This window comes from Planococcus citri, chromosome 2 (assembly GCF_950023065.1).
Source record: "Planococcus citri chromosome 2, ihPlaCitr1.1, whole genome shotgun sequence".
Lineage (NCBI taxonomy): Eukaryota > Metazoa > Arthropoda > Insecta > Hemiptera > Pseudococcidae > Planococcus > Planococcus citri.
Genome location: NC_088678.1, coordinates 37,952,466 through 37,974,083, shown reverse-complemented (window position 1 = coordinate 37,974,083; position 21,618 = coordinate 37,952,466). Strand labels below are relative to the sequence as shown.

The following is a 21,618-nucleotide window of genomic DNA, read 5'->3' as shown; positions in this document are numbered from 1 at the left end:
GTAATTACCAACTAAATCTCATTTCAAAAAAAGTTACAATTAGACTCGAGTCACATGAAAAAAAAGTGCCAAAAAATCTACAACTGTATAGCTGTTTATCATATTCCATAGAAGTACGAGAACTTGAGCACAGCAGATGAAATATTTCAGTATTTTTCCAAATTAGTATATTACTCAAAGGTATGCATATATACGTACCTACTTCATGAAATATGTACCTATCTGTAAACTTTACTCATTACTAAGTCACAATTCGTTAAGGTATAACTATACGTAGGTACCTGCGTATCGCGATACTCTGAGCGAAAACTTTGAAATTAAAAATACCTACCTAACTTATTTTAATATAAAATAAATTTCCGTCTTCTATTTCTACCTATCTCGTATCATTCGTTAGTTCGTATACGATTTAGCGAATTATAAACATACGCAGCTTCGGGGTATTGTTAAAACAATGTCGAAAAACGCCACCAACACGTTTGTCAATTCTTCTAAAGCTTTACAACCTTTCATCTCCTTCGCTGCCGCTCAGAAAATACGTTCACACTGTTTAAAATCCTACATAATATATATTTCACTAGCATTAACACTTTTCTGTTTCCAATTTACATGTTTAATGAAATACGCCTTCAGTTGGGAAGTAGAGGCAACTGTTTCAGCATATGTGTAATTTTGGTTGCGTGGTTTTTCAGTCGTGGCGTATTTCTGCAAAAAACACGCTGAATGAAGACATGGTTTAGTCCTTTTTAATATTACATCGAGTTGGATTTAGTGAATGGAGGCTTTGTATAATCAAGTTTCAATGCCAAAAATGTCAGAAAAGTGTCAAAACAATGGGTTTAAGGCTGCTTTGAATCAAGTATGCGTGGTAGAAAGTACATCCACCAACAAATGTCGAAACGGTTGTCAAAATTTTCAAGTTCAATGAAAAAAAAAACTGGTTCCAAAGTTTCTATTTATGAAAAGGCAATCAAAATAGGTACTTAGTTGAAAATATAAGTATCTCTATCTACACTTATAATTATTTTTGAAGAACTTTATTCCAAGTAACCCTTCTGAGCAAAGACATTAGGCATTAGACGCCCACATTTCCAGTGAAAAAAGTGACCAAAGTACGGTATCGTTCGAAATCGAAATTCATCTTAAAGTTTGAAAAACATAACGATAATTAAGATGAATGTACTATGTGAGTACATAAAGAAAATAGACCATTGAAGTTTTTATAAAACTTCTTATTTCTTTTGAGTATTAGACAGGTGGTAAAAAAAAAAAGAGGACGAACAAAGAAAAAAGTTCGTTAAAAGTACCAGGGATGTGTAAAGTGTATTTCTGGATAGAAAGGCTATTTCTGTTTTAATTTTCTATGTGTTGAGGAAATGAATGAATTTTACACGAGTGTATTTAATATTAACGTACTAGCTTCAAAAGGTCAACTTTTACCCTTTCCTTTGGGTCGTGTGAGTGTGAACTAGGAGATTCAACAAGTATTCGTTAAGATTTTATCAACTTGTAGAATTCGCTGGGCGGAATATCTTATCGTTAGATATTGTAGCACTTGTCACGTACGACAAAAAACGCTACGTAAAGGTTTTATTGCCTGCACGCAATATCGAAAGCTTTGAGAATTTTCCAGGCAGTATGGATTTTTGAAAACAAAATGATTTTTTTTGTTTTCTTTTTTATGAGCTCTTGAAATGGTTGAATACAACAGGAGTACATGCCTAGGTAGTTATGTGGGTAACCCATTAAATCATCATTGATAAAATGATTGTAACAACAAAAAACCTTATACTTACGAGTACCTATATTCATAAAGTTACCTTAATTCATATTTCATATCATTCCCAAGGTTGAGCTAATAAAGTATAACTCGACCAATATAAATTATTTCTAACCAATTTGCGTCATCCAGAAGTTGGTTTACTCGCTTTAGGGAGTAATGTTACCCCTTCAATGCTTTACTACAATAAAATTTACACATGGTAATGAACTTATTTAGGTATATGTACCATTATTTATATAATCAAAGATACGCTGTGGGCAGGGCTGTGAAAAAAAATGGAACAGTGTTCTAAACAAAATTCATTTAAAACGTTATTGTTTTTTGTGTAAAAACCAGTTTTTCAGAGATTTTTTTTCTACATACAATCTGAAACTTTTTTTGATTTTGGTTGAAAAAATATATCACCATTTTAATTAAGAGGCATGCGTTGCAAGTAATCATCTTTTTTCAGCAAGGTACCTGATGAAAACGTAAATTAGTTGGCCTTAAAAAAAAGTTTTAAACACCAAACGGTCCCAAACCCTCCTTCCAATTTTGTTCAGCCAAATCCCTATCCATCCAACATTTTATTTATCTGTCTTCCCTATGTGCACATCTCTACAAATACCTAGACGAAAGCGCTCTATTCACACCGGACGTACCCTCCGAAATTGAGAAATTCGTCACCTTAATCAAAAAACACAACATGAAATTTGATATATCGCATGCTCTCAATTTATACCATACATCCCCTCCCCTCTCCACCATCCCTAATCTGTTCGAAGCATAATTATTCGGGTTGTTTGACTCTATGAAATTTTCAATCGATGATAGCTGGTTTGATTTTACGTAAATATGGGCCAAAACTCAGATAAAAAAAAAAAAAAAAAAACATTTTTAACCTCTTTTCAAAGTTCTTTAATGTGGTGCGATCGTATTCAACATAGGTATCTGAAAACTTCCAGAGCCTATTCTAACAAAAGGGAACCTCTTGAGTTGTCACACTCCGATTTGAACGGGACCGCGATTTTTAGAAAGAGCATATTATTCTAAAACCCGCAAAAACAAATTTTCAGCTGCCCAATTGACCAGCTTTTTTCAAAATTAAAAAATCCAAAAAATCAAAAGTTTCCCGTTTGTGTGGAAATTTTTGAAATTCACGTGAATCGCTGTATTTTGTCTAAAACTAACCCCAAAAACTCAAACTTCACAATTTCCAGCCATTCTGGACCCTCCAGCGCGATTTTTCAATTTCTCCAGAATTTTGAATTCGCTCCAGAAGGCGTGAATATGAAGTTGGGAAGCTAAAAATCACGTATATTACACTCGACCTGTTTAACGAGTTTATCCACATTTGAGCCGATTTTGAGAGTGACACCTCAAGAGTGGTTTTTTGAGGTGTCACACTCGCTCCAAAACGGCTGGAAATGGTAGAATTTGCGCTCCGGGGGTTAGTTCTTGAAGAAATACAGCGATTCGCGTGAATTTCGAAAATTTCCACACAAACGAGAAACTTTTGATTTTTTGGATTTTGTAATTTTGAAAAAAGCTGGTCAAAAAGCCACTTTTGAGGTGTCACATTCAAAATCGGCTCAAATGTGGATAAATTTGTTAAACAGGTCGAGTATAATACACAACTCGATTTTTAGCTGCCCAACTGCATATTCACGTCTTCTGAAGCAAATTCAAAATTCTGGAGAAATTGAAAAATCGCGTTGGAGGGTCCAGAATGGCTGGAAATTGTGAAGTTTGGGTTTTGGGGGGTTAGTTTTGGACAAAATGCAGCAATCCACGTGGATTTCAAAAATTTCCGCACAAACGGGAAACTTTTGATTTTTTGGATTTTTTAATTTTGAAAAAAACTGGTCAAAAAGCCACTTTTGAGGTGTCACACTCAAAATCGGCTCAAATGTGGATAAACTCGTTAAACAGGTCGAGTGTAATATACAACTCGATTTTTAGCTGCCCAACTTCATATTCACGCCTTCTGGAGCAAATTTAAAATTCTGGAGAAATTGAAAAATCGCGCTGGAGGCTCCAGAATAGCTGGAAATAGTAAAATTTGGATTTGGGTAATTAATATTAGTTTTGGGACTTATTTTGACCATTTTTACTGATCAAGTAGGTACTTTTGAAAAAAAGCATAAATCACCAAAAACAGTCAATTTTGAATTTTCAAAAATTCGCCAAAAATCGAAAAATGAACTTTGGCAGCTGAAAATTTGTTTTTGCGGATTTTAGAATATGCTCTTTCTAAAAATCGCGGTCCCGTTCAAATCAGAGTGTGACACCTCAAGAGGCTCCCTTGTCAGTAGCACAAAAAAATACATTTTTAATTTTTAGCAATTTTCAAAATTTTTAAATTGAAGAATAGTTTTTTGGGTCGTTGTTTCAAAATTTTTCTGCAAGGAATATGTTGCAATCGCATTTAATTCGTCAGCAATTTTATGGAATCATGCAACTTTGAGAAATTAACTCACAACACTTTCTTGAATAATGAATTTCTAGACCAGGCGAACTAATAAGCCAAGTGTGCGTCTGCTTTCAAGTTATCCTGCCTGTATAAATGTGCTCTGATTTCTCAGCTTCGTGCTTGATCAATACAATGTTTCTTTAAAGTATTAAATAGGTACGTATTTTCAGTTAGTCGGTTGGTATTTGAATGCTTTTCGAGAACCATAACAGAGTAGGTATAGCACTTTTCATTCACTTTTACCCCTGCGAGCAATTTTTGAAACCATGATTTAATGGCCAAACAATACACAAGGGAGCTGTAACCAAAATGTACCTACATTATAATCTTATTCTTCTGACTAACTCTTGCATTTACTAATATTTTTAGCTCCAGATTCTACTATAGGTTTACCGATATATTTTTATCCATCGATCGGCCATGGCTCCTTCAACTAGACTACCTATCTAAGTATTGCTCCCTCATCCTCTTCGCTATCCGTTATAGGTAATATTTGTATAGAGGTACTCCATTCCCAAATTGCGTTTTTTTTTCAACGAGTAAAAATTCAAAAAACCGGGTCAATTTGTGTTGTCATATCATTCGAACCGACGCGACGTTATTTTCGTCTGTTAAAAAAGTTGGCTATCGTGCGATTTGAAAAGTGAAATGAATGACAGAAATATCTTCTTTTGACATTACAAAAGTAGGTAGATATGGCGAGAGAAAGGGCGAGGTAAAAGGATACCTCGTACTCGTATACTTATAACAATACGAACAGGGAAAAAAAGTAGAAAAACGTCACGAGTTGTTGGTATTGATAAACATATTGGAACACGTCTCGATAAATCTCATTCATGGAGGAAAAATCGCCCTAATGAATGATTTTCTGCCGAATATCTCGGCGCATTCCATTTCACAACGAGAGAAACGTGCACGTACTCGGCAAAACGTCTGCATTATTTTGGCGAATTGAAAGGTTGTTGTTGTAGAAAAAAATTGCTAAAACGTCGAATTGGCTGTAAAAGACGACAAAAACTAAGTATAGTATATACGAATAAGGGGTATAAAAGCTAGAAAAAAAATAGACTCGACAATGGGGAAAAGTTTACATGTAGTCACGCGGAATATTTATGATGAGTTCAACAGGCAACAAACTTCAGTGTAGCCGAACATTATGTGTGCCAGTCTGTCTACGAGGGGTGTTAGTATAAATGAAAAAGAGGGATGAAATTTATTCAGATGAAGAGAGAGTGAGAGAAAGCGAGAGATGATGTGTACGTTGATGAAGCAAGGAGTAGGATTATCGATTTGTTTCCGTAGAGCAGTTAGCCCGGTAACCTTTTGCGAAAAGTTACACGCCCTGAATTTGTACATTCATGTATAAGGTTTGCCTCGTTTTCGTAATTAATTACCTTCTCGTTATCGTTATCAAAATTAAATTACACCCGACAAAGGTGCAAACTGCCGACACCTTTCAAATTTTAATCAATCGAAATTGGAAAAAAAAACTTTACCTAAACGAGGTCGCGTGTTGGAAATTTTCTTCACCTTTGTACAAATTTTAATTATTTTTAACCGATCGATAGGTGTAGGTATACGAAGAACGCTGTCGAGTTTAAATTTAATTTACCTTTTTCAAACGTTCTCCTTCTATGTATATTGAAGCTTCCTTTTCTATCGTTATATATTCGTTTTGAAACCTTTTCAAATCATTCCATTACAATTTAAGTTTTATGTAGATGTATAATTTCGAATCAGACTTATGTACACTTTACAGTCATTTTACTTAGAAAGCTGCCACTAATCAATAAAACTCTCGAAGATTTGCTCCGAAAGTACAAATGGAATCTCAAAGATATGAGGAATTATTGACGAAATTTCACCCTATATATCTACTCGGTTTCAGAGTTCTGCTTTGATTCGACGGAAATCGATAAACTTCAAAGGAATTAGCTATACCTTCAAAGAATTAACATTTCGTATTGATGCTTTTTACCAATCGAACAATGACTGGAAGTTTCTCACTTTTCGAAGCTTTCATTCGAAATACGCGTGTATTTCAATAGGATGAGATTTTCTTTTTTACCTCAACGCGCGTAGGTAGGTATCGTATTTTTGCGATGGAAAATTCAAGTTTTCAAAATGCGATAAAGGGATTTCCATTTTTAAAGCTCGATTAATATTTACATTATGTGAATAACCTTTTGATAGGATATGTACTTATATTCTTTACGTAGGAGGAGAAAAAATATTTCCGTTGAATATTACATTTTTTTCGCTTAGTATCTACAATATGCGTAGATAAATTAAAAACCAGAACTCGACTTTTTATTTTAAATATTTATTCCATTAAATTTCCATCGTTGTTTATTTTTTTTTCTACGTAAGTAAAGTTTTTTTTTCAACCTTGTATGAAAATTTTATCGAGCAGCATTGAAATTGTTCTCGAAAAAAATGCGTGGTTCACTTCGCGGTTATTGACGGGGAGTTGGAATTTCTGGATTTTCGATTTAAATTTCAACTCATGTTACAGCTAACCTACCGACGTTCTCGTTGAAAAATAAATTTTTTCCAGTGCTTATGGTATCTAACTAAAATCGATTCGTTGTTTTTGCTCGTTTATTCTTATACTTTTACTAGATGCGAAAAATTTGCTGCCAAAGAATGAATGATCAGTTGGAGGTGATTTTAATGTCTAGGTATACTTTTGTAAAATTTGAAAAGCTATTCAGGTAACTACTGGCATGAAATTATTGAAAAAATAAAACAAAGTAGGTTTTTTCATGTGAAAACCCCTCCCCCTTCCACCCTTCCCACCATCCTTATTCGGTGGAGCCTGTTCTTTTATTTATTTTAGGCAACCCTGCGCTAGAACTTCTAAGTACAGAACATTGGAAAAAATAGCCAAAATCATGAATTGAGCAGTAGGGTGAAGGGAAAATATTTTTGCAAAAAATTTGAGGATTAAGTACACTTTTTGCTTATCTCCATTTTTGAAGGGGCTATATCTACTTAGTAATTCAAAACTGTGTGGCCCCTTTAAAAATCAAGTAAGCTATACAAAAATGGTACATCATATATTTTCAGTTTTCAAAAAATTTCAATATGTTGTGTAATGGAAAGTACTATTTTTGAAGGGGGTATGGAATTTTCAATCGTTATAGCCTCTTCGAAAATAAAAATGGCAATAAGTGTATATGCAAGAATTTTTTTTCTATCGCCCTGGTTATACTTAGGTACTTTAATTCATCATTTCAGTCAAATTTTTAAAACTCACATTTAATCTTAATTGTATCTACTTTTGTGTATGCATGGTTGCCTATGATGAATAAATCAGGAATGATTCAAATCCATTTTGTGCTAGATCAGACAATTAGTGTGAGTCAGGTTGCATTTTTTTTTTTTTTTTTTTTTAAATATTGAAGTCTTACCTGCTTAAAATGTTCATTTTTGGTTCAAATGGAACCCCTTAAATTTTTATTGAAAAATATTAATATTTAGAGGTGGCGCACAAGCGTTGAATGTTGAGAGTTACGAGCGCGCACAAGCACAATACTCCCCACGATGGCGCCGTGGGAAACGCAGTGAAGTTTGACGGGGTTCATTCCGCGCAACTTTAATGAGAGCAGCATCCCCACTACAACTCATCAAGTGATACTAATCTTTCTTGGATTTCTAAAACAACCACAACTAAGTATTGATTATAATTTTTCGGCTGTAGAATTCATTTAAACCCGAATTGTGGAATTTAGAAATCAAAATATTCCATTTTCACTAAGTAAGAGATTTAAAATTAATAAAAGTTATAAAACATCAACTTAAAGAGCTGAATCAGAATCATACAGGGTGTTAAATAAAGCTTGGGCAATAATTTCACAACAGATGCAACTCGAGTAGACAAACAAAAAACGTTATTATGATAAGTTGCCTATCTTGTAAAATGATGGCAGTGCATGCTCCGCAAAACTGGAAATTTATTACCAATTTTGAAAAATTCATCAAAAATAAGTGAATGATTCAAACGTTTTCTTATTTTTGATGAATTTTTCAAAATTGGTGAATTTTAGTTCAAAAATGGGGTAATTTCTTCAATACGCAGATGGTAAGAAAATGTTTGAATCATTCAAGTGATGCCCCTAACCCATAGTACTTGAGTGGACAAACAAAAAAAGTTTTTATGGCCAATTGCCTATCTTCAAAATTGAAGGGGCAAACCAGATTCAAAATTCAAATTCGGGGCACTTAAAATTTGGAAATTTTGAATCTGGTTTGCCCCTTCAATTTTGAAGATAGGCAATTGGCCATAAAAACTTTTTTTGTTTGTCCACTCAAGTACTATGGGTTAGGGGCATCACTTGAATGTTTCAAACGTTTTCTTATTTTTGATGAATTTTTCAAAATTGGTAAATTAGCGCCTTCATTTTACAAGATAGGCAACTTATCATAATAACGTTTTTTGTTCGTCTACTTGAGTTGTATCTATTGTGAAATTATTGCCCTCGCTTTATTTAACACTCTGTATAGAACAGTCATATTTCAATGCAAATTTATCCTATGCCTACATTACCTACATTTTTTTCTACGGTTGCTGAGTAGAATAGAATAATACAGCCTCAAATTCATACTCGTACTTTTTTCTTTACTTTTCAAATCTTTTGTATTTCCACCTTCAATGAGCTTTGGAATTGAAAAATTGTTATTGAATCTTCATTATAACATCTAGAAAACCCCACCAGGGACTAGACTTACTTATCATGCATCATAGAGGAGGTAACGTTTTGTAAGACTGCTTCGATCCAGGATCCAACGAGGGAACGCAATGCTACATTTCCCGGTGCACAACCGTGGGAAGTTTTCGCTCGACGCGCTCGTACCTTCTCAACATTCAACACTTCTGCGCCACCAGTAAATGTGATGCGATCTGGGATAGGGTACCAAAGTCGGAAAAGTAAATTTCGTGCTACAGCAAAAAACAGTTGAGGTATGGAGAAATGTCAATTTTCAGGTTACACTGAAAACTTGTTCTAGACACCGTTGGCTATCATCTAGCATAAAAATTACCTCTGAAAGAAATATTTTTCCCTATTAAATACAAATACCCAAACGAAGTTAAAAAAGAAAAGGTACCCAAAGTCGGCGTGTTGTTTCCCCCCGCTTGCGCTTCCACTACCATTCCGCTTGCTACTACCCAATCAATGTTCTTCTGTTCTTTCCTGTTAGTTATGTCAAATTCACAATAAAATTAGTTGTATACCATTAGAAAACGCTTATTACATATCTTCCTTGGTGGCTAGATGCCTGGAGAGCGGACCTTCACGCCAGAGGTCGTGGGTTCAAGTCCTTCTCTGGGCAAAAATTTTTTTATAATTTTTTTCACTGATTTCTTTTTAAAGTCGTGAGTTTTTGTAAAATTTTAATTTTTTACGCATTTTAATGTTTTTTTTCAAATTTTCTGTACAAAAAATGTGTTTCCCTCAACATGATTCAACAAATAGTCAACAAATGTTGACACAATTTTTAAAATTTGATTGTCTATAATTTTGAAGTATCATATCAAAATTTCAGCCAATTTAGTGCAGTAGAAGTCGAGAAAATAATTTTTTTTCGAAATTTTGAAGGAAAAACTTTGAACTTTGATTTTCTCAAAATTTTCTTTTTTTAAGCAGAAACTTCAACTGTTCATTGCTCAGCCGCAAAAAGGGCTAGACTTGATATCTTTTTTTTAAAAAAAAAAGCTGACATTTTAAGCTTTCAAATGACACAATAAAAACGAAAAAAAATTTTCCGACTTTGGGTACCCTATCCCAGATCGCATCACAAATATTATTTTTTTAGCTGAAATTTTATATGATGTATTTTCAGACATAAATGAACACTTTTAGGGGGCAAGACTTTGAAAAAGTGAAAAAAAAATCCCGTATAAAGCTGACTCACCCTATCAGACATAGGCGAGTCAATTTTCAACTTTTCCAATATCTACATTTTTGATAAAACGCAACTAAAAATTGTTGTAGAAAAACCTCGAGAAAACACGAAAAAATGCTAGCTCTTCAATTCAGTGTCTGATCGTCTGACAAAAGCGTCTAGTTTCCAAATTGTAATGTTTTAACAGTTTTCTAAATTTTGAAAGAATGATAAGCAAATATTCCAAATGAATCCATGCAGGAAAATATCTTCTTTTTTTCGCCCGCATTAGTCGGAACAGGCATGCATGTAATTTTTCAGCTGGTACTTTAGCTTCTCGAGTTCATAGAAAAACATGATAAAAATTGTGTAAAAACATTTTAATATATGTATTTAAGTAGGTATGGTGCATTTTGTCACACAATAAGCCCATTTTTGATAAATTCTCCTTCCTTCCTTAGAGTTTGTGAAAACTCTTGAAAAAAAAACTCAAATTTTCGCAACTTTTCTGAGGTAATTTTGCTGCAAATTTTCAGTTGGTACATATAAATTCCGAAAAATTCTGAGGAAAATTGAGAATTTCATCTCGTTTCCCCAATATTTTCTTTGTGAATAACTTCCCTATGTACGCTCGTGTCTCAATTACAATAGAAAATATTTTCAAGATTTACAATTTCCATCGTAATCTATTGGAGAAAAATAGTCGCTCGAATTATTTAAAAATAAAAGATTACTTACATCAAATTTTCAAGTTTGCATGGTTTATTTTCGTCCATGTTGCATATTCTTTTTATCTTGAGAGAGAATTCACCTCCCTCAAGTAGGCAGTTTTTAAATTATTCTGGAATAAATACCAATTTTCGTACGTGCTTGAATATGAAGAAAGAAAGTGTAGGTTTTGCGGTGGTAGATGTTTTGACTTTTGAGAAATCTTATTTTCTTTACGCGGTGAAATCAGCATTGTGCTGAACCCTTTTCCATTTGGGTTTCACCCTTCTTAATTTCAAGGAAGAGGAAACTATAATGTTTGGTGATTGTATTATTACGATGAAAATGAAAGATTGAGGTTACAGCGGAGAAAGGTGACAAATAACCAATGTTTTAGAAGGCAATGCACTATCATTTCCTCTCCGAAGGAGTACAACCTCTTTGAGTACCAAATTTTGTCACCTTTTGAATCATTTTTTACTACACGACTGTAACCCTTGAAATAATAGCTACAGCAAACTGCAGTTCTTAGAAAGAATTAAACCATCCTGCGAAATTGTGCTCCAAGGTTGTTGTTTTTTTTAAATGAAAAAAAAGAAAAGTTCTCTCATTTGTACCACGAATTCCACGAACCAATGAATCCAAAAGTCTTGTTACGAAAATCTTAATTATAAGAAATAATGACTAGGATGTAATAGTAAAATAAAAATAGTTGAAAATAATTTTTAAAAATGTTAATCTAATCCCTTTCCTTCAAAAAAATGAAGATAGATAACTATCTTTAAAAATTGAAATACCTATTTATAAAATTTTCAATCTCTAGCTACTTTTCAAATATTTTCAAAGATCAATTTTTGGCGAGAGGATGGGCACATCTCAAAACCTCTTTAAAGTAGCTAAACGTTAATCAGAGATGGATAGGTATCCTATATTTCCTCTCAAAAATGCTGCAAAAGAGTAGAGATGAAACTTTCAATTAAAAACACAACAATAATAATAATAATGAAATTGGTTTTTGAAGTACCTACCTAGGTATATGTTTTATTTTTACTTTTCAGCATTTCGCGAGCAATAGTTTTTAAATAGGTACCCATTTTTATGCAATTTAACTAACCTCTACTTTCCATTCTGTTTCAGCTGCTGCTGGATCGTCATCGCAAGCCTCACCAGTAGACGCAGACCGTCAAATAATCAATTTCGAACCAAAAAGCAGCATTACAGAACCACCTCCCGAAAAAGTACCCATCGTACCTCAAGAAGAACTTTCGCCTACTAACAACGACGAAGAAGACCCCGACGACGAAAATGCCGAAAAAGGATCCTTACACTGCGTAGAAGCCACCGCCGTTAGAACCCTAGCTGCCAGCACAGGCACCGTAGCTATTCTAGGCACGACTGCCAAATACAACGAGAAAGTAGATTACCGACGAAGTTACCAAGAAGATACTCCCTCCAACGATGAACCAAAATCTGAAAATATACCCCCTGAAAATAGCCAATCAGAACCCGAGCTCGAGTCCAAAGTTCAAGAACAGTTCAACGAGGAACCCGCAGATAAAAGTCAAATCGCTCAAAATGGACCTACCAGTATCGTCACGACAGCTATTATCGAATCTAGATTATCTCAAAGCGAAAGTGAACTTGAAAAAAGTCAAATTAGTGAAAAAATCCCGGCTCAATCGAGCGTTGAAAAAGCTGACGATACGAGTAAACCTGCAGTCGATTCTGCGGAATCAGAAAAATACCTTCCTAAAGTAGTCGAAAGTATCGAAAAAGCCAAGAAAGAAAGTTTCGATAAAAAAGATGCCACCACGAATGATGATGTTCAAGAACCAACCCCCGATCAAAATAATGTTAATCAAGAACCAGTCGAATCGTTACCTTCGTCAGAACCGAAACCAGTCGAACTTATTGCCGAACTTAAGAAATCACCTTCGCCAGCTGCCGCAGAAATCGAAGACAGGGATACCCTCGAACTCGAAAGAACCAACGGTAACAGCGAAATAGAAAGCACAAGCAGCGATATCATTTCAGTCGTCAACGAACTCAGGGAAATTCCGCCCAAGAAAGACTCATTCGAAGAGACCAATAAACCAAATAGATTATCATTCGGTCAAATATCGATGGAAGAATCGGAACAAAACACGCTGGAAATTTCATCAGCTGACGACGTTATGAAAAACGAATCTACCGATTTAACGTCTCCCGAAAGTTTAAGAGGATTAAGTTTCGACGAATCGTTCCCCAAAATGAACATCTTGGTGGAAGGAAAGGCCGAATCTAGAGACGACGGCGAGTCGTCCAAAGAAGAAAATGCTCGAGAAATAAGCAATACGTCGTTGAACACGTTGGGAGATGATTCCGAAGACGATGGTTCTGATTTAGACTTCAACTTCTCTCGTAAAACCGACCATGGTATGAAACGTTTCGACACGATATCGAGTAACGGTGAAAGCTCCTATAATCGAGTCGAAGACCATAATTACCCGTCGGTTACCGAAGAACCAGACTTGGAAGAAGTCGCCGATGAAAAATTGCTCGACTTGGATTTTACTCAAGAAGACAACGTATTCGATAACGAAGAGCTAAAACGTTTGAAAAAAACAGTTCGTGAGAATGTCATCCCCGAAGTAGACGACATTTGTAAACAAGCTGTGGAAAAGACGACCGATATTATGGCTAAAATTGCCGCCGAGACTGCCATTATCGTTGAATCCAAAGATACCGAAGAGGTGAACAACGTGTCCGAATCTAGTGTACTTTCAGCCGTTGATTCGGTAGTGGCGGAAAAAGGCAGCGATTTCGATAGCTTGTCCTTCCTAGACGAGCAAAGTGATTCCAGATCGGTGTCTGTCTTAGGACAAGATGAAGCTAAGTTACCAAAATCTGAGGTGCCGGAGGCAGCTGCAGTCACGTCGCCTGCTGCGGATGATGCTCAAAAACGATTGGCTGATTGTGAACAAGTGTCTTCAGAAACTCAAGAAGTACGTTAGAGCTGTTGTTAGAATTTATTTTACCTACTTACTTACTAAAAAAGAGCATCGACCGAATCTTCGTTTGATTATAATTGTTGCTGTCTCTTTTGAATGAGGCCATAAGAACTCAGCATGGTCTTAGGTCTTGAACCCCCCCCCCCCCCCCCATTAAAGCAGATTTCAGTTGCTCACATTGAGTTTTCGATTACTCATTGAAAATGACAGAAATTTGTCCAAAAACTTATATCAACTCCCCTGAACAAAATTTCACCATTTTCCAGTCATTTTGAAGCCTCGCTCCATCGCGAAAATTTTAACATTTTTTCAGAAGACGTGAAAATTAATTCAGGCAACTAAAAATCGAGTGGTGGCTTTTTCTCGACCTACCATTTAACAAGTTTACCTGTGTTTGGTCCGATTTTCAGATGGACACCTCGAGTGTGTTTTTTTTGGCCAGAGTAAGGAAAAAATTCCAATAATCAAAAGTTTTCTTTTGGAAGGGATATCTTTGAAATTTTCTGGAATGGCTTTGACTTGTAAAACCATCCACCTAAATCCAAATTTCATCTTTTTGAGTCAATTTAGAGCTTTCCAACGTGATTTTCGATCTCTTCAGGATTTTAAAATTTCTTCAGAAGGCAAGGAAATTTGACCATACATTTTCCAATTATTATTATATGTAGAACTGGAAAATGTTGGTTAAAAAGATAAAAATCGGGTGAAATGAAGATCAACGTTTCAAGCAGGTTGAGAATACCTACGCTACAACTCGATTTTTAGCTGCCCAAATTCATTTCCATGTCTTCTGGAGAAATTTTAAAATCCTAGAGAAATTGAAAATCGCGCTGTAGTCTCCATAATGTCTGGAAATATTGAAATTCGGTGCGAGCGAGAGTTAATATTAGTCTAAAGACTAATTTTCAGCCGTTTTACTGAATAATTATTTATACGATATTTCTTTAGTTTTTTAATTAAAAAATCTTCAAACATAGGTAAGGTATAAATATTTGAACTTTCAAAAAATCACCAAAAATTGAAAAATCAATCGAGGGGTTTCGTTGTTAGATTCAAATTCATTCTCATTGTTAAAAATTCATTTTAATGCCATTATTTCCATTTTTTTTGTAAAGGCAATAGGCATTTTGCCCCTCAGTCTTCAAAGTACATAGGTAGTCGGGGGGCCGCATAAGGATCACTTGCACCCCCTGACGATCCTCCGGGACAACTTTTTTCTTAAAAGGGGAGTCCTAAGGAACATTTCTAGCCCTTGTCTTCAAAAAAAAAGTGGCCCTACTTACAAAATGGCGGCCATTTTGATTGACAGGTCAGCCGAAATCGCAGATTTTGCGTTCCAACATAGGACTAGCATAAAAATTTTTAAACCGTACAAAGGTAGATCGAAAGAGCAGGCAAAATTCATCACCCCTGTCAAAACTTCAAGTGCTGAAGTGCCTTTTTCGATTTTTGATGAATTTTTAAAAATCAAATTTTGGCCAAAATGTGAGAAAAAAATCAACATTTTACCAAATTGACCTAGAAAGCTGAAATTTGGGATATACCCTATTTTTGACCTGTCAAATCGATTGAAAACTGTTTCAAAACGTTTTGAGCAGTTCTGGAGCCCCCAGCAGATTTTTGAAACTCGAAGTTCCCACAAAATTTCATCAAAATGGTGTTGGAAAGCCACAATTAATTCTGCAAACTAATTTCAATACGCTGTGAAGTCGACTGCAGGTAAATTTCAATTCGTTTTGGAGCCTCCAGTGATTTCTTGAAAATTACTGGAGCCTCCAGTAAATTTTTGAAACATGAAATTTCCCAAAATTTCTTCAAAACGGAGACGAAAAGCTGAAATTAACTATACACTCCAATTTTTAACACCCTCTGAAGACGACTTAAGGTGAGTTCAAGTAATTTTGGAGCCTCCAGTGACTTTTTGAAAGGTTTCATGGCGTTTTTAGGAGAATTGAAGTTTCCAAAAAGTAGCTGAAAGCTTCAAAACCACTTGAAACCACCATGCAGTCGATTTCATATTATTGTATTAAAATTAGTTTGCAGAGTAATCAAGTTTCAAAAATCTATTGGATGCTACAGTAGTTTTCAAAAAATTGCTGGAGGCTCCACAACAAAATGAAATTCACCTGCAGTCGACTTCATAGCGTATTGAAATTAGTTTGCAGAATTAATTTCGGCTTTCCAACTTCATTTGATGGAATTTTGTGGGAATTTCTAGTTTCAAAAATCCACTGGAGGCTCCAGTAATTTTCAAAAAATCGCTAGAGGCTCCGAAATGACTTGAAATTCACCTGCAGTCAACTTCATAGCGTATTGAAATTAGTTTGCAGAATTAATTTCGGCTTTCCAAATCCATTTGATGAAATTTTGTGGGAATTTCGAGTTTCAAAAATCTGCTGGAGTCTCCAGAACTGCTCAAAACGGTTTGACACCGTTTCCAATCGATTTGAGAGGTCGAAAATAGGGTATATCCCAAACTTCAACTTTCTAGGTCAACTTGGTAAAATTTTGATTTTTTTCTCACATTTTGGCCAACATTTGATTTTTGAAAATTCACCAAAAATCGAAAAAGGCACTTTAGTACTTGAAGTTTTGACAGGTGATGAATTTTTGCCTGCTCTTTCGATCTATGTACCTTTGAACGGCTTAAACATTTTTATGCTAGTCCTATGTTGGAACGCAAAATTTGCAATTTCGGCTGACCTGTCAATCAAAATGGCCGTCATTTTGTAGGTAGGGCCACTTTTTCTTTTAGTACAAGGGCTACAAATGTTCTTTAGGACTCCTCCTTTAAGAAAAAAGTTGTCCTGAAGGATCGGCAGTGGGTGCAAGTGATCCTTATGCGACCCCCCCCCCCGACTAAGGCAACTTGTTCTCCTCCAACTTTCCACACTACCCTGTAGATAGATAGGTATCCATGCAAAATATAAGAAAATGAAAGAAAAAAAATCGATTTTTAGGCTAATACTCTTACAATTGATTCTATTCAACTCAATATATTTTTCCATGCTTTAGTCATCAATTTTTGATAAAACTAAAAATAAATTTTATTTACTTACAGGAAAGTTTAAATTCTTCTCAAGAAATCTCCGGAGCTGTGATAACTCAAGAAGACATATCAGTAGAAACAGAAAAAACCGCCGTAGATTCCGTTAGCGAAGACTTACCAAAACCACCAGATTTGGAGGAATTTCCTCCATTACCTGAAAATCTGGACCAATTCGACGTAACCGAAGACGAATTAAAATCCGTTCAGTTACCTGATTACGGTGATATTGTAGTAAGTGACACGAAAACTTTACCCGATCCTGAGCTGGCTGCGTCCAAAATCCAAGCCGGAGTTCGAGGGTATTTGACCAGAAAGCAGTTTAAAAATAGGACCAATAGTCAGGTACGGACCCCTTATTTACTTACATACTACATTTGGGTGGATCGTGAAAAAAAAACACAAATTATTACATATCGGAGGATTTGGACCAAATTCAGTGAAGACCTCCATTTTGAGTTGAAAGTCGCTCAGAAAAAATTTTAACACCAAAAAGCCAAAAAAATTGCCAAGTTTTTAGCTATTTTTCTGTTTTTTCTGAAATTGAAAATTATGATAAAAAAATTGGCATCACCACTATTTTAAAATATTTCAGTTTTGGTACACTGAATTTGGTCAAAATCCTTTAGATTTTTTTTCGCAACCAATGCACCCTAATCAATACACTTCTACTTGCCTATCCATTGTGTATCAATACTTCTTCATATTGTAATCAATCCGTATCTTTGTTTTAAATTACAGGACGATACATCAGAACCAACCGATCAAAAATCCGACACTAGTCTTGGTAAAGATTACAACGTGCAAAAGAAACGCATGTCTTTAGATAGTAAACTGGGTGATTTCGAGAATATTCGTAAACTACCCAAATTACGTTGCACCTTATCCGAATGCGTTGAAGAAGAAAGCGAAAATACCGACTTAGATAAAGCTGCCTCCAAAATTCAAGCAACCTTTCGTAACTATAGAGCTCGTAAAAGCATATGTTTAGGTGAAAATCGAAAACTTCTCAATGGACAATCAACCATAATTAGTAAAATTATCGAAGATGCTGAAAAACCTGATAACCCTCCGCAACCTGTAAACGGAAAAGTAGAAACAATTCAAGAAAAACCCATCGAAGGTAATCATATTGAATAAATACAAATTACATAATTACGTGCGTGTGTGTGTTTTTTATCGCTTTATCAGATCTGTAAATATATTTAGTAGATATAGTTGATTTTTTTTATCGCGTACTACCTATGCTATTTTAATTAGCGATTTTTTTTTATTTTTAGAACGAGTTGTGTTATTATGAATAAAATCCTTTCTTCTTTGTTTCTATTAGTATTTTGAATCCTGCTCAGAACTTGCGAAAGTAATACTTACGCTTTGAATAGAAAATCATTTATCATCTTGTGTTGTTTCTTTAAAAAGTAGGTACATTATAATAACGAAGCTAGTCGACGAATGTATAAAATTCTCATTTTATCGCTTTTGTTTATCCTTTAAACTGCAATTACTTGAAGACTTTGTACAGGAATGCGTTTTTCTTCAATTTTCTCTTGAAGCTTTTGCGCTACGTTTTGTAAGAGCTGTTGAATGGCCATTGTCGACATCATGCTGAAAACACGATAGTTCAGTGGAAAAATTTGTATGTCTGCGTACACAATTGAATTCGCCAAAAAATAATCGGATAGGCAACTAATTTGACTATAAAGTAAAAAGGGTAGATAGGGACAAAAACCTTAGCGAAATTCATGCATGCCGAATAAGTTGCATATTCTTTATACGTCAAGGCATATGAAAAATCCCCGAGCGGGGTAACTCGTTCGATTTCCGTGCAAAAAGGTACCTTGTAGTATCGAGTCGTCTGAAAAAACTCATTGATAATTCATAAATTACGTTTTCAACCCGGCAATAAAATATTTAAAATAGGTACGAATAAAAAAATGGTATCTATAGTAGGTCCTTTGAGTATTTCTATTTATGGCACAGTTCTTCGAAAGTAAAACTCCTGATAGGTAAATGAAGTATGCACAAAATACAATGTTGATCGGAATTGGAGATAAAAATACTCGGTATTTGGATGTGTACTCGGTACAGGTAATATATTCGAAGAATTATACGATGCTCAAAAGAGAAAGAAAAAAATCTAATTAAAATTCTATGTTTAGATTTCGGTTGTGCCGATGACGTCAATTGTTGTAAAAATAATAGATCTATGCGCGAAGTAGCATTAACTCAAAGCGAATATTTTTCTAACCTCGTGGAGTATTTTTTACTTTGAGTATTTGCATTTGGATCCTTTCTGTTGACCTAGTCAATCTTTGAAAACATTTGGTGAATGAAAATCGCAACATTTAAATGTTATTGACACCGTTGACGTGAAAAATTCTCGCGGAGGATCAATTGGCATAACTGTGGCATTTCCTAATAAAAAAAAAAAAACATGTTCAATTGTAGAAATTTTTTAATTCATAACGACGACGCGGTGCATTTATTCGATATTTCAATGTGTCAAAATTCATTCATTGTAAATCACTCGGCAGCATGATTTAAAAATAAATCAACCTCTAAGTGCTTTTAAATTGACGGTCTGTGTAAACTACGAATACATACATACGCTTTGAAACGCATGCGTTTTAGTACCAGTTATGTTGGCAATTTTACAAAAAAATTATAATCAAACGTTACAGAAGATCAAACGCCATCATCTGACAAACCAATTTCAACCGAGCAAATGGGTAGTAATAGAATGGCAGTGAAAACGTTCGAAGATGATCCGCTCAAACAAGCCGCTGTCAAAATTCAAGCAACGTATCGTGGTTTCAAAACTCGTAAAAGTATACAAATATCGGCTTCAGCTGCTACCAAAATTCAAGCTCATTTCAGAGGATACAAAGTGCGAAAAAGTATCAAAAGGTCTAGTTCGTTGAACGATCTGCGTGATTCGGCCAGCTCCAGTACCAGTAATCTTTCCACTCAACCGGATTTAGAAAAGAAAGTCGCCAAAATCCAAGCCGGAGTCAGAGGGTATCTGGTACGTAAACGACATAGTTTACAGAATTCGGCAGCTGCTAAGATACAGATTAATTATAGAAAATACAAATCCAGGAAAGAGTCTAAAACTAAAGATCCTGAACAGTAATCATGTACGTATACGATGTTTTCTTTTTTCATTTTTGTTGAATTCTTCTCTGATATATATTTTTTGTTTTTGTGTTAACGTAGCTTATGTACCTACCGTGTTATGTTAAAAATTCATCTTTGTGCATCATAAACGAAGCTTCAAGATGTGTTTATGCATATTTTTCCAACGTATCCTATTTTTACTTTCTCTCTATTCTTCGTCTCCATGACAATAACTTTATTATTTACATAAATTCTGACCTATCGAACCATTTCGTAACTTTTCTACATATCATATTAATCTTTTGAAGATAAAAAATGTCTTGTAGCTATGAAAAAAAAAACAAGAGTGGCATTGTATAAGCATTCCTACACGATTCTAATTTATTCGAAGTCAACAAGTCAATTAATAAGGTCTCAGGCAATGAAGAAATCTCAATCTCAAAATGAACCAAGTCACTAAACTTTTTTGCGGTTTTGTACAACTATGTATAACAGTTTTTTAACAGTGAATTACCTACTAGCAAAAAATTCAAAATATATCCAAATAAAAGAGATCGTTTAAGCGTCCATTATCAATTTTATTACCTATACCTATACTATTTTATTTTATTTTTATATTAATTAAGTACTTAGTTAATTTTGTTTGTTCGATGGCAATACTCGTACCTATTTGTAATTTTGGCATTTAATTTCTTCTACAAAAATTTTATGACTGACCAAAAAATCGCAATTATTCTGTCTTAGACATTACAAATCATTTTAAAAATCTTGTTTTATTTATATCTATTGAATAATTGTTACTTATTTTTCACGTATTTATTTTTATCATTTTTGAAAATACTTATATTTTACCATCTATCGTGGTTATCGCCATACGTATATTTTTTTCTCTGAATTCGAGTGTTAAATCCAGGCATTTCAATGCTCTATTTTAATTCTTTCTTCTCATTTAGTCAATACGATTTTAGTGTTTTATTACCACTAAATTAATTTGTGATGTCTGTTTATTTAAAGAAAAAGTATTGAGTTTTCAAGTACCTACATACTTATATATTACTTTCCAATTTGAGGAGTAGGTAGGTACATGGGAAAGAACGTCGTAGTTAATTTCATTTTTTTCAATTTAAAAAAAAATGTAATTCCGTTCATGTAGTTTATTTGAAAAATACTTACCTCTACCATTTTTTTTACTCAAAAAACAACAAATTAGGTATTGTAAAGAGTAAAATATAAAAAGTTTAAGGCGAAAAAAAATTATAATTGACATTTTTTATTTTTTTTCTTTGATGGGGTTTTGTTCATCAAGCTGCTGAAATATGCTCTGGGTCTGGAGGTATTTCTTTCAGCATTTCACTTCCAACTGTTCTGAGAGATATTTTCATGCTTAGAATTTTTCCAGTATACCTTTGGAATAAGTACAATTCAACACGAATAATTATTACTTACAAGTCAAACAACATTTTAATCTCAAAAACGCTCTCCTGTAAAATTTATAAGCAAAAAAAAAACTGGTAACGACGTTCTTTCCCTGTACTCCTCATTTACTTTTCGTTAGTTGAAATGATTTTTAAATACGTTTAGTTCCTAAATTTTTCTAAGTGTTAATATTAAATTTTACTTTTATGACATTCTTCGA

General features: G+C 34.4%; 1 protein-coding gene across 4 annotated transcripts in view; it reads left to right on the top strand.

Moving 5' to 3' along the window:
- LOC135835674 (calponin homology domain-containing protein DDB_G0272472-like) overlaps positions 1-21,533 on the top strand; it is a 51,727-nt gene extending 30,194 nt beyond the window's left edge. For 2 of the 4 annotated variants that reach the window (XM_065350048.1, XM_065350050.1), the window contains 4 exons: positions 11,967-13,813; positions 16,881-17,210; positions 17,607-17,988; positions 19,547-21,533. In XM_065350048.1, the coding sequence (XP_065206120.1) occupies positions 11,967-13,813; positions 16,881-17,210; positions 17,607-17,988; positions 19,547-19,998 (3,011 nt within the window). In that variant the 3' untranslated portion in view covers positions 19,999-21,533. Of the gene's footprint in view, positions 1-11,966; positions 13,814-16,880; positions 17,211-17,606; positions 17,989-18,195; positions 18,284-19,546 lie in introns of all 4 variants that reach the window. The other 2 variants (XR_010556934.1, XM_065350049.1) reach the window with 2 other exon arrangements.
- Positions 21,534-21,618: the final 85 nt, after the last annotated feature.